The sequence below is a fragment of the Saccopteryx bilineata genome, chromosome 5, assembly GCF_036850765.1.
Source record: "Saccopteryx bilineata isolate mSacBil1 chromosome 5, mSacBil1_pri_phased_curated, whole genome shotgun sequence".
NCBI lineage: Eukaryota > Metazoa > Chordata > Mammalia > Chiroptera > Emballonuridae > Saccopteryx > Saccopteryx bilineata.
Window position 1 is genome coordinate 137,703,733 of NC_089494.1, and position 13,624 is coordinate 137,717,356.

Genomic DNA, 13,624 nt, shown 5'->3' on the forward strand with positions numbered 1-13,624 from the left:
TATAAGGATTCTAATCATATTAAATTAGGGACACACACTAGTCGAGTGTAACTTCATCTTAACCTAACTAATTATAGACTTTATGCAACTTCATCTTAACCTAACTAATTATATCTGCAAGGACCCTATTTCCAAATGTCTCATTCAGAGGACCACAGGGTTAGGACTTAAACTTACCTTTTTTGGGGGGGGCATAATTCAGCCCACAACATAACCCCTTCTTCTACATATTGCTATTCCTCACTTCCCTTTTTGTTTGGGCTCTTTCAGAGATCACCGTCTCATCTTCCCTACCCCTACCCCTCACAACTTTTATTTTTATTTCTTTGTTCACTTTTTTCCTTGGTCTGCAAATTCGTTTCCATCCTTATCTTCCTCTCTCTACCTAACTTCTGAAAAGTTGCCTCTTTTCTTTGACCATTTTTGCTTTGGCAATCTAATTAATATTCCTCCTATTTAACTGAAAAAAAATATTTTTTTTTGTATTTTTTCGAAGTGAGAAGTGGGGTAGGGGGGCAGGCAGACTGACTCCCACATGCGCCTGGCCAGGATTCACCCGGCATGCCCACCAGGGGGCGATGCTCAGCCCCTCTTGGGCGTTGCTCCACTGCAATGGTGCCATTCTAGTGCCTAAGGTGGAGGCCATGGAGCCATCCTCAGCACCCAGGCCAACTTTTCTCCAATGGAGCCTTGGCTGTGGGAGGGGAAGAGAGAGAGAGAGAGAGGAAAGAGAGGGGGAAGGATGGAGAAGCAGATGGGCGCCTCTCCTGTGTGCCCTGGCCAGGAATCAAACCTGGCACTTACTTCCACACACCGGGTCAATGCTCTACCACTGAGCGAACTGGCCAGGGCCTAACTGAAACTTTTATTAGCAGTCACCTTTGATATGATTAAAAATCTACCAGCCTCTTCTCAGTCTCAATCCTCTTGCCTCCATTGCTACTCCTCAGTTCTTTCCTTGGCTCTTGTGCAGATAAGACATTCTTCAAGACTCTGCCCTTTCCCCTTGTCCCCTGTACATGCTCTCTGTTCATCTTTGCACCCCATGACTTCAGCTCGATCTGTATTGTTGTTTCTCAAATATCATTTCTTTTTTATTTTATTTTTTGTGACAGAGAGAGGGACAGATAGAGACAGACATACAGACAGAAAGGACGGGAGAGAGATGAGAAGCATCAATTCTTCGTTGTAGCTTCTTAGTCTCCTTAGTCGTTCACTGATTACTTTCTCATATGTGCCTTGACGGGGGGGGGGGGGGGGGGGGGGACTACAACAGAGCGAGTGACCCCTTGCTCAAAACAGTGACCTTGGGCTTCAAGCCAGCGACCATTGGGTCATGTCTATGATACTGTGCTCAAGCTGGATGAGGCCACGCTCAAGCCAACGACCTTGGGTTTCAAACCTGGGTCCTCTGCTTCTCAAGTCCAACAGTCTATCCACTGTACTACCACCTGGTCAGGCTCAAATATCATTTCTGATCCTGACTTTCAGCTAAACAGCAGACACATGGCCTAAGTATCTATTTGGTATTCTACTGGTCTTTCAAATGCTGCCCGTCCAAACTGGATTTACTATTTGTTATCTGGCTTTCTCTTCCTCTGTTCCCTGTTTCAGTTCACCTTAACTTTTCATCTCTGCCACTATCTCGGCCTCATCTTTTCCTTACATTAATTTAATAACTTTATTTCGAGTCTCCTCATCTTCGCTCTATTGTCTTATCATCATTGCCACCAAATCTTTCCTCCTTTTTTTCCATATTTATTTTTTCTGATTGCAAGTTTAATGTTGTATCGGAAAATTATTATGTGCCTTGACCAGGCATGCCCAGGGTTTCGAACCGGCAACCTCAGCGTTTCCAGGTTGACGCTTTATCCACTGCGCCACCACAGGTCAGGCGCCCCCCCCTCCCCAACTTTTAAAGATCCTATAGTCCGAGGAAGGAGCGACCATGAGCATTCCAGTGGGCAGCAGCACAAAGTCCAGACTTTTTCTTTTAAAATATAACATGGTTCCAGCCCTGGTCGGTTGGCTCAGTGGTAGAGCATTGGCCTGGCATGCAGGAGTCCAGGTTCGATTCCTGGCCAGGGCACACAGGAGAAACACCCATCTGCTTCCACCCCTCCCCCTCTCCTTCCTCTCTGTCTCTCTCTTCCCCTCCCGCAGCCAAGGCTCCATTGGAGCAAAGTTGGCCCGGGTGCTGGGGATGGCTCTGTGGCCTCTGCCTCAGGCGCTAGAGTGGCTCTGGATGCAACAGAGCGACACCCCAGAGGGGCAGAGCATCGCCTCCTGGTGGGCGTGCCAGGTGGATCCCGGTCGGGTGCATGCGGGAGTCTGTCTGACTGCCTCCCCATTTCCAGCTTCGAAAAAATGCAAAAAAAAAAAAATACATATATATATCATGGTTCATGATACTTGCCTCCTTGAAAAACTATGGTGGCTCTTTGAAAGCCACATTACTGCCTGACCAGTGATGGTGCAGTGGATAGTGTGTCGACCTGGGACTCTGAGGACCCAGGTTCAAAACCCAAAGGTCACCAGCTTGACAGTGGGCTCATCCAGTTTCAGCACAGGTGTCACAGTCCAGCCGTGACAAGTTTATTCCGAGGTCTCGAGCAAGAAAAGGTATGAAATTGAGTTAATGATAGACTGAGACTTAAAGATATGTAACATACAGATGGGTTCAGGAGGATGGCACGGCGAACAGTTTCTACTGTTCCTCAACCGTACATGCCTGCTCCCAGAGACGCATCCATCTTTATTCAGGAAAGAAACGTGGTCTGTTAGCAATTTAATTAAGTTTCCAAGACAACTCAAAGACAACCCCCACTATACCATTCAAATCTAGCTTTACACCAGTAAGAAACTAGCTTCCAGCCTCTTCTGGAGAACATGGGTGGGACAAGCGAGAATCAGGTGTAGCTCTTTGTTAACTAGGCAGGTGAGGTGGGGGGTTGGGCCCAGCACCTCTGTCCCCAAGATATCCAGATTGTAAAAAGACTCTGTTTATATTTTGGTCCCCAACACGCTGGCTCACCAGTTTGAGCATGGGATCACAGACCTAATCTCTGGCTTGAGCAAGGGGTCACTGGCTTGGCTGGAGCCCCCTGGTCAAGGCATGTATGGGAAGCAATCAATGAACAACTGAAATGCTGCAACTATGAGTTGATGCTTCTCATCTCTCTCCCTTTCTGTCTGTCTGTCTCTGTTTCAGTCTGTCTCTCTCACTTGCTCACTAAAAAAAATAAAAAGCCACATTACTGACCATGGCATTTGAGGCTCCAAGTTCTAATAGTAGCCATGTCTCTCAAAAAGATTCTCTTTATAAGCCTTATGTTCTCATTTCACTTCTTAGACACATTCATTTTTAAATACTCCTTCTTTTACACAAGTATTTTGCTTTAGTTTAGAAAGGCCAGTCCCCAATCAGCTCCTGTCAAATTTCTTCTCATGGATAATCAGTTCAAATGTCACCTCTTCTATAAAGTATCCCTTGATCACTTATGGAGATTTACTTGCCATGAACCAGCACAGCTAGTAATTTCAGGTCCTGAGGGAGAACAGTGCGGAATTAAGAAAATAGACTCACCAAGAAAAGAGGATGGGATCGGGAGGCCTCTGCAATGCTGATGGCAAGATCAGAGAGAGAGAGCCCCGGGTCTTGCTTTATTATATAGCGTAGAGTCCAGGCGTCCCCAAACTATGACCTGCGTGCCGCATACAGCCCCCTGAGGCCATTTATTCCCCCCCCCCCGCCACATTTCCAGAAGGGGCACCTCTTTCATTGGTGGTCAGTGAGAGGAGCACTGTATGTGGCAGCCCTCCAACAGTCTGAGGGACAGTGAACTGGCCCCTGTGTAAAAAGTTTGGGAACTCCTGGTGTAGACAATTAAAGCCTTTAATCCAATATACAAATCAGGAAGTCTCTGATACAAAGCCACTTATCTGAGGCATAAATGGGATTCCTCATAAGAGTGCACCACCCCACATCATGCAACAGTCAAGGGTGTGGAGAAAAGATTCGTTTTGAGAAGGGGGTTGAGAAGATCTTAGTCTTAAAAGGGTGTGTGGAAGATCTTAGTATTAGTAGACTGGAGAAGAACTTAGTCTTAAACTAAACCCTAGGCTGTAAGGATTTTGTCAGCTTACAGCCTGTCTCCCACACTCACTGCTATAACACTTAATTAGAAACTGTTTAAAACTTATGTCATTCTACCTATGTTGTAATTAGTACATTTTTCTCCACTACGAAAGCTTAACCCTTTGAGTATTGAGGTTTTTCATGCTTGCTGACCCCCAGGAGTGAGGTGTTTTTTTTCAAAAAATGAAATGAGTTCCAGTTAGTTTTATTAACTTAAAACCATGTTTATTTGATAACCAATTTATGGAAACAAGAAGAACATACATTTGCCTTTTTTTAATGTTGCTTTACACATTTTTTATTGATTTTAATTTATTATGTTTACAGATTCTAGGCTTTACACATTTTTAGAATAAAAATTTTTATACAATCACACTCTGGATGGTGGGGAGGCACAAGGACGTACATGAACGTTCGTGCTACTCAAAGGGTTAAGGAAGTTTCCTGAGACTCGTGTCTGAGGGTTCCCTCTAGGTTGCACTGCAGGAGAGCCCTGGGCAGGACTAGAACCATTGTGGATTGTCTCTAGTGCTGAAAGTGGACACATTTAATATTCCCCTTTATTAGCCAAAGCAACTAAGTCCTCTGGGCACTTACTTGGTTTCTGTACAGGACCCCTCTTGCCAACCCATTTCCCATGTTACAATTTGCGTGTCTTCTAACTTAGGATCATAATATGAAGGTAAGCTCCAGTGTAAAGATTTACTTTATTCGATCCTGCCACTATCTCAGTGGGCCATCTAGTTACAGTAGCTATCTAGTAATATATTTTTAAACTTTTATTTTCTATCAAAGTAATTTGATACATTGTTTAAAAAATAAATAGTACAAAGCAATTTATAATCAAAAGGGGAAAAACACTAATTCCCTGTTCTCTACCTCTTCTCCCGGATCCCAGGCCACTTCACTCCTTTGTTTCTTGTGTGTGTCCCTCTGTCCCAGCATCACACTGTTGTTGCACAGCTCTGGTTCCTCCAAGCCCTCCGTGCTCCTCCCCTCCCTCAGTGGGTGTAGGGGCTCTGGCCGGAGTCTCCATAGCTTCTTGTGCATATTGTTGTTTCACTTCTCTTAACATTGTGTTAAAATGATCTGTATTGTTTCTCAGAGTAGGCTACTTTCTCCTGAGGAAAAGTTCTTTTTCTTACTCATCTCTGTATCCCTTAGATCTGGTATCTAGTTCAATGAGTGATGTGAGAATGAACTGATCATTTTAATCCAATGCACCTAACTACAGTTTTCTTGCATGCAGGGTTTCTGACTTCCGGTGAGTGAGCTTCTCTTTAAAGTAATATGGTAAAGCACATTAAACTGAACGGTCAAAGTATAACTAGATCACATTGCAGGAAAAAAATGTTTTCATGTCAGTTCACTTCTGAAATACAAAAGTGAACTGTGTTCTGAATAAGAAGACATGCAAAAATTTGCTCTCTGAAAACAAATGTCGGAATGCAGCAATTTTTATAAACTTTTAAAGGCAGCAGAGGGTGAAGACACAGCTTTTTTTATTGAAGCAGGGCAATAGGCTTGATAAAAATATTAAAATTAATGGCTACAAAAGGGCTGGAATTTTCTAAACCATTTAATTCCATTATTATTAGAAAATAAATATAAATGCTATCAATATACAGATTACAGAAGTGGGTGGTGAATTAGAAAGTCAGTAGTGTAAAATAAATTTGTTCTCTTTCTCTGGCTTAATGATAGGATTGCTATGATTAATCACAATACATTATCTTATTAGACTTTGACTCACGCATATGGGTATGTGTGACATGTCCATAGAGAAAGCATGTATGCTTTTGATATGAGTCTATTTTGGCTGAGCTAGGACAGGGGTCCTCATTTCCAACCTAAGTAAAACGAATAAAATGTATGTTTTTTCCCCTCTACTTTTCTGGTTTTGGGGTATATTATCTAATCCATTGTAATTTTTTCTCAGTATTGCTTAAAAGGTCTACTGACAGAGGTGGGTTTTATGGTGATTACTATAGAAAGAGGAGTCTGTGCCAGGGGTCCCCAAACTTTTTACACAAAGGGCCAGTTCACTGTCCCTCAGACCGTTGGAGGGCCGCCACATACAGTGCTCCTCTCACTGACCACCAATGAAAGAGGTGGCCCTTCCGGAAGTGCGGTGGGGGGCCGGATAAATGGCCTCAGGGGGCTGCATGCGGCCCACGGGCCGTAGTTTGGGGACGCCTGCTAGATCTTTACTGTGCTATTGGAGAAAATGGGATTGTGGCTTGCAGGTGAGAAGGCATTCTGTGTGCTTGCAGTTATTTTTCCTCATGGCAGATTCCACAGTACTTTCCTACTTGTTTTAAATCAGGGGTCAGGAACCTTTTTGGCTGAGAGAGCCATGAACACCACATATTTTAAAATGTAATTCTGTGAGAGCCATACAATGACCCGTGTACATTATGCATTATCCAATAAAAATTTGGTGTTGTCCCGGAGGACAGCTGTGATTGGCTCCAGCCACACACAACCATGAACATGAGCAGTAGGAAATGAATGGATTGTAATACATGAGAATGTTTTATATTTTTAACATTATTTTTTTTATTAAAGATTTGTCTGCGAGCCAGCTGCAGGCATCAAAAGAGCCACATCTGGCTCGCAAGCCATAGGTTCCCGACCCGTTTTAAATGGAAGGATGGCAGTTGCTGACCCACAGGAACAGATTTTGTGAAATTGAATTTAGAGAGTAATTTCCAGGCAATTGAGCACTAGACTAGAATTCCTATTCTAACTTTAAAATTAGGCCTGACCTGTGGTGGCGCAGTGGATAAAGTGTCGACCTGGAAATGCTGAGGTCGCCGGTTCAAAACCCTGGGCTTGCCTGGTCAAGGCACATATGGGAGTTGATGCTTCCAGCTCCTCCCCCCTGTCTCTCTCTCTCTCTCCTCTCTAAAATGAATAAATAAAAATTAAAAAATTAAAAAGAAAAAAAAACAGTAAAAAAAAAAAATTGAAGTTAACCATTTTTTGACTCAAGTCAACCTTGGCTGAGTCAACACCTTATTAATAGAACTAAACAAAAGGATAAACAGTCTTGTTTAAAATACTCTTTTAGGCCCTGGCCGGTTGGCTCAGCGGTAGAGCGTCGGCCTGGCGTGCGGGGGACCCGGGTTCGATTCCCGGCCAGGGCACATAGGAGAAGCTCCCATTTGCTTCTCCACCAACCCCCCCCCCCCCTCCTTCCTCTCTGTCTCTTCCCCTCCCGCAGCCAAGGCTCCATTGGAGCAAAGATGGCCCAGGCACTGGGGATGGTTCCTTGGCCTCTGCCCCAGGCACTAGAGTGGCTCTGGTCGCCGCAGAGCGACGCCCCGGAGGGGCAGAGCATTGCCCCCTGGTAGGCAGAGTGTTGCCCCTGGTGGGCGTGCTGGGTGGATCCCGGTCGGGCACATGCGGGAGTCTGTCTGACTGTCTCTCCCCGTTTCCAGCTTCAGAAAAAAAAAAAAAAAGTTAAAATACTCTTTTAGACTGTCTTTGTATATAAATGGTGCTTTCAGTAAAGATACTATTTAGAAGTCAGTTTTACCTATTTATTAAGACTTATCTCCTAATTATCTCAAGCTGTTGTTTCAGTGAGTATACTTTGTTCTAATTTGTCCCTCTATGATCTTAAAAGGAATAAAGCACATGAAAACACTCTATGAGGCTCTCCATAATTACCAGACTATCATCCAGTTAGTGTGAATGTGGCTACCTCATCTCATACCTTTGTGAAATGCATGGAATATGGAATCCTCTAAATGTTATTTCTCAATTTGAAACTGAGATGTACTATAAGTATTTTAGAGGCTAGTCTTTAGATTAAATGCATTCCTTGGTTGTGTTTTTGGATTTAGAACAAATAGCTATTCAGAATATCAGAGGTTATTAGTAAATGAGCAAAGATAGCTTTAACTTTTCTTTTTTTTTTTGTATTTTTCTGAAGCTGGAAACGGGGAGAGACAGTCAGACAGACTCCCGCATGCGCCCAACCGGGATCCACCCGGCACGCCCACCAGGGGCGATGCTCTGCCCCTCCAGGGCGTCACTCTGCCGCAACCAGAGCCACTCTAGCGCCTTGGGCAGAGGCCAAGGAGCCATCCCCAGCGCCCGGGCCATCTTTGCTCCAATGGAGCCTTGGCTGCGGGAGGAGAAGAGAGAGACAGAGAGGAAGGAGGGGGGGGTTGAGAAGCAAATGGGCGCTTCTCCTATGTGCCCTGGTCGGGAATCGAACCCGGGTCCCCCGCATGCCAGGCTGACGCTCTACCACTGCGCCAACCAGCCAGGGCAACTTTTCTTTAACTAGCTGTAATAATTGCTAATTTAAGCTTATTAGAAAATAGACAAGGGAAATAGTTGCCATATTGCATAAATGAAGGTCATGTGACTTTGCACCTGAAGCCAGAAAACGCCTTAGGAAATGAATGCCTTCCTTGATTGTGCTCAAATATCCATGTGTTGCTATTTTAGTTGACTAAACATTTGTAGGAAATGCTCGCATATTCAACTGCTTTCTCTTAAATTATAGGTCCTGCAGTAGACTGGTGGGCACTGGGAGTTTGCTTGTTTGAGTTTCTAACAGGAATTCCTCCTTTCAACGATGAAACACCACAACAGGTATTCCAGAATATTCTGAAAAGAGGTGATTCTTTTTCTCCTTTTAAGCTAAATTGATTTATCTCTGTGTATTATTTTGAGCATTGATCAATAAGCGTATTCATATTTGTAGATATCCCTTGGCCTGAAGGTGAAGAAAAATTATCTGATGGTGCTCAAAGTGCAGTAGAAATATTTTTAACCATTGATGACACAAAGAGAGCTGGAATGAAAGGTAGTTTTATAGTAATAAACTCTTTTACCCTTGATTTGCTTCAGAGGTGAATGTTAATAATGGTATGAGGTTCTAGTATGATGCTACAGATTACCTGACTTAAATTGGTTTAAAAAGAATTTTAATTTCTTTTTGTACTCTCGGTACCCATTGACATATGCATCCTTAACCTACATTTAATTTTAATGTGGTCATGTTGTAATGGGCACTCATTGAATTTTATGAATCTCAAGCAGGCACGTGAAACAATCTTACCTTGTCAGAGTCTTAGGTTTATCGGAGTCTGATAAAGTTAACTATCAAAAAATACAAGAAATATTATTTTTTTACCAAAACTTTAATACTGTAATTTCTTGCTGTTTTATTTCTTATACTATTAATAATTGACCAATGTGTCAAGAATCAGGTGACTTCAAATAAGACAAGTTTGGTACATTGTCAACCATTCAAGGAGTTTTTCCCACTGCAGGGGATAATTTAAATTCAGTTTTGAAACTCTAGTAAGTCTCATCAGGTGGCTGAAGATCCTTTTTGTAACAGGAAATGCAGAGACAAATAAGCATGATAGTCTAAAATGCATTTCCATGTGAAGTAGGGTATATTTAGAACAGTTTGTTTTAGTAATGTCATTTGTATCACCTTCTAAGTGTTTCCCCTAGTAAGAATCAGTTTGTTTATTTAAAAAAAACTATAGCCTGACCAGGCGGTGGCACAGTGGATAGAGCGTCAGACTGGGATGCAGAGGACCCAGGTTCGAGACCCGAGGTCGCCAGCTAGTGTGCGGGCTCATCTGGTTTGAGCAAAAAGCTCACCAGCTTGGACCCAAGATCGCTGGCTCCAGCAAGGGGTTAGTCGGTCAGCTGAAGGCCCGCAGTCAAGGCACATATGAGAAAGCAATCAATGAACAACTAAGGTGTTGCAACGCGCAAGGAAAAACTAAAGATTGATGCTTCTCATCTCTCTCCCTTCCTGTCTGTCTGTCCCTGTCTATCCCTCTCTCTGACTCAACTCTCTGTCTCTGTAAAAAAAAAACAAAAAAAAAAAACCTGACCTGTGGTGGCGCAGTGGATAAAGCTTCAACCTGGAACGCTGAGGTCACTGGTTCGAAACCCTGGGCTTGCCTGGTCAAGGCACATATGGGAGTTGATGCTTCCTGCTCCTCCTCTCCTCTCTCTCTCTTTCTCTCTTTCTCTCTCTCTCTCTCTCTCTAAGGAATAAATTTAAAAAATTAAAAAAAAAATGCTATAGAGTGACTTCTAGATGCCAAGCAGTGTTGTTACATGTGCTGGAGCCTACAGATCAACCAAACTAAAATCCCTGGGACCTTGTATTCCAGTGGACAGACAGACAGTAAACAAGTAAAACTATGATGCCATCTAGCCGCAGGTGCTATGAAGAAAGACAAAACAGTGAGAGAATTCTGCCATGGGAAGAGACTTTTTTAGGTAGAGTGGTCAGAAGGCCTCTGTGGAATGTGGAATTTGAACAAAAACCTGTGTGTAAAGTGGGGTTTGACAACACAACTCTAAAGTTTGCTTTGGACCATGGGTCCTCTGCTCGGCTGATTCTGCTTCTCACAGGATTTTTGGCATTGTCCGCAGACATTTTGGTTGTCACAACTGTTTGGGGCATCTAGTAGGTAGAGGCCAGGGATTCTGCTCAACATCCTACAATGTACAGGACAGTCCCCACAGCAAAGAATTATCCTGTCTCAAAAGTCAACTGCTGGCCTGACCTGTGGTGGCGCAGTGGATAAAGCGTCAACCTGGAAATGCTGAGGTTGCCGGTTCAAAACCCTGGGCTTGCCTGGTTAAGGCACATATGGGAGTTGATGCTTCCAGCTCCTCCCCCCTTCTCTCTCTCTGTTTCTCGCTCTCCCTCTCTCTCTCCTCTCTAAAAATGAATAAATAAAATTAAAAAAAAACAACAATATGTTAAAAAAAAAAGTCAACTGCTGAATTGAGACATCAGTGTTTACGAAATGGCTACAATGTACTGTCATTTACTAAAAATAAGTGGAGAGTGGCCCTGGCCGGTTGGCTCAGCGGTAGAGCGTCGGCCTAGTGTGCGGAGGACCCGGGTTCGATTCAGGCCAGGGCACACAGGAGAAGCGCCCATTTGCTTCTCCACCCCTCCGCCGCGCTTTCCTCTCTGTCTCTCTCCTCCCCTCCCGCAGCCGAGGCTCCATTGGAGCAGAGATGGCCCGGGCGCTGGGGATGGCTCTGTGGCCTCTGCCTCAGGCGCTAGAGTGGCTCTGGTCGCAACATGGCGACGCCCAGGATGGGCAGAGCATCGCCCCCTGGTGGGCAGAGCGTCGCCCCTGGTGGGCGTGCCGGGTGGATCCCGGTCGGGCGCATGCGGGAGTCTGTCTGACTGTCTCTCCCTGTTTCCAGCTTCAGAAAAATGAAAAAAAAAAAAAAAAAAAAAAAAAAGTGGAGAAAGAAGAAACGCGGTAGTCTTAACAATGACCTCAGATTTTTGTTTGTTGAATGAGTTGCTTACATAGTGAAGCAGATGGGAGGAGCATATTTCAGTTTAAAAATCTTTGCTTCAGCCTGACCAGGTGGTGGCGCAGTGGATAGAGCATCGGACTGGAATGCCAAGGACCCAGGTTCGAGACCCCGAGGTCGCCAGCTTGAGCATGGGCTCAGGCTCATCTGGATTGAGCAAAAGCTCACCAGTTTGGACCCAAGGTCGCTGGCTCCAGCAAGGGGTTGCTCGGTCTGCTGAAGGCCCGCAGTCAAGGCACACATGAGAAAGCAATCAATGAACAACTAAGGTGTCTCGATGCGCAATGAAAAACTGATGATTGATGCTTCTCATCTCTCTCCCTTCCTGTCTGTCTGTCCCTATATATCCCTCTCTCTGACTCTCTGTCTCTGTAAAAAAAAAAAAAAAAAAAATCTTCGCTTCAGCAACTTGATCTTTATATTTTAATTATTTTTTAATTTCTTTTTTTTTTTAGATTTTATTTCATTTCTAGGAGTGGGGGGAGAGAAAGAGAAAGAGGGGAAAAGCAGGAAGCATCAACTCCACAGGTGCCTTGACCTGGCAGCCCAGGGTTTTGAACCGGTGACCTCAGTGTTCCAGGTCGATGCTTATCCACTGCGCCATCACAGGTCACGCTGTTTATTAATCTTAACCTGGATTAGAATTCCTCTGTAGATTCAGTTTAAATAAAGAGCTATGATGAGAGGGTCATAAAGCATCACATCACATCTTGATATCACAGTTTAAGAGTTACTACGACAAATGACTCTAAAGTAGTCGATACTGCGATATTTATTTTGAACAATTAAAAGACAAATTTTTTTTTTTTTTTTACAAAGACAGAGAGAGAGGGATAGACAGACAGGAACGGAGAGATGAGAAGCATCAATCATTAGTTTTTCGTTGTGCATTGCGACACCTTAGTTGTTCATTGATTGCTTTGTCATATGTGCCTTGACCGCGGGCCTTCAGCAGACCGACTAACCCCTTGCTGGAGCCAGCGACCTTGGGTCCAAGCTGGTGAGCTTTTTGCTCAAGCCAGATGAGCCCGCGCTCGAGCTGGCGACCTCGGGGTCTCAAACCTGGGTCTTTCCACATCCCAGTCCAATGCTCTGTCCACTGCACCACCGCCTGGTCAGGCAAGACAAATTTTTAAAATAAAAATTCTTGCCCTGGCCGGTTGGCTCAGTGGTAGAGCGTCGGCCTGGCATGAGGGAGTCCTTGGTTCGATTCCTGGCCAGGGCACACAAGAGAAGCGCCCAACTGCTTCTCCACCCCTCCCCCTCTCCTTTCTCTCTGTCTCTCTCTTCCCCTCCCGCAGCCAAGGCTCCATTGGAGCAAAGTTGGCCTGGGCGCTGAGGATGGCTCCATGGCCTCCGCCTCAGGCGCTAGAATGGCTCTGATTGCTGCAGAGCAATGCCCCAGATGGGCAGAGCATCGCCCCCTGGTGGGCATGCCAGGTGGATCCCAGTCGGGCGCATGCGGGAGTCTGTCTGACTGCCCCGTTTCCAACTTCAGAAAAATACAAACAAAAAAAAATTCTTTTTGCTCTTTTACCCTCTTCTTACCAGTCTTTTGGTTTAGGAAAAAAGCAACATGTAACCATAGGGATTTCCCAGCCGTCCAGCCCCAGTACAGGCACATGACTGTTTCCTGTCTGTGGACGCATTTTGTAATGTTTTTGTCAGATTTGATTTTTTTTTAACTGTTTAAGGCCTTAATTGCCACTTCATTTTTGTCAGTGTTTATGTTGTTGCCTTATGAATGAAGGATAGAAAGGCAAAGTTATGTCTAGCCACTAAATATCACATTGTGATCAGAAGAACATGTTTTCATTTTACCAGGTAGAAGGAAATTGGAAAAATGACAGGTATTGAAAATACAGTTAAAGAATCTAGCAGTTTGCCTGACCAGTGGTGGTGCAATGGATAGAACATTGACCTGGGACACCGAGATCACCTGCTTGAATGCAGGCTCACCAACTTAAGTGCAGGGTCGCCAGTTTGAGCATGGGATCATCATCCTGATTCCATATTTGATGGCTTGAAGCCTAAGGGTACTTGCTTAAGTAAAGGGTCACTGGCTCAGCTAGAGCGCTCCCCCCCCACCCCAAGGCACATATGAGATGCAATTGATAAACAACTAAAGTGCTGCAACTACATGTTGATACT

General features: G+C 44.4%; 1 protein-coding gene across 4 annotated transcripts in view; it reads left to right on the plus strand.

Moving 5' to 3' along the window:
• Window positions 1-13,624, plus strand: part of MASTL (microtubule associated serine/threonine kinase like) — a 39,502-nt gene that overhangs the window by 22,221 nt on the left and 3,657 nt on the right. For 2 of the 4 annotated variants that reach the window (XM_066280603.1, XM_066280607.1), the window contains 2 exons: window positions 8,661-8,774; window positions 8,862-8,963. In XM_066280603.1, the coding sequence (XP_066136700.1) occupies window positions 8,661-8,774; window positions 8,862-8,963 (216 nt within the window). The remainder of the gene's footprint in view (window positions 1-8,660; window positions 8,775-8,861; window positions 8,964-13,624) is intronic. The other 2 variants (XM_066280604.1, XM_066280605.1) reach the window with 2 other exon arrangements.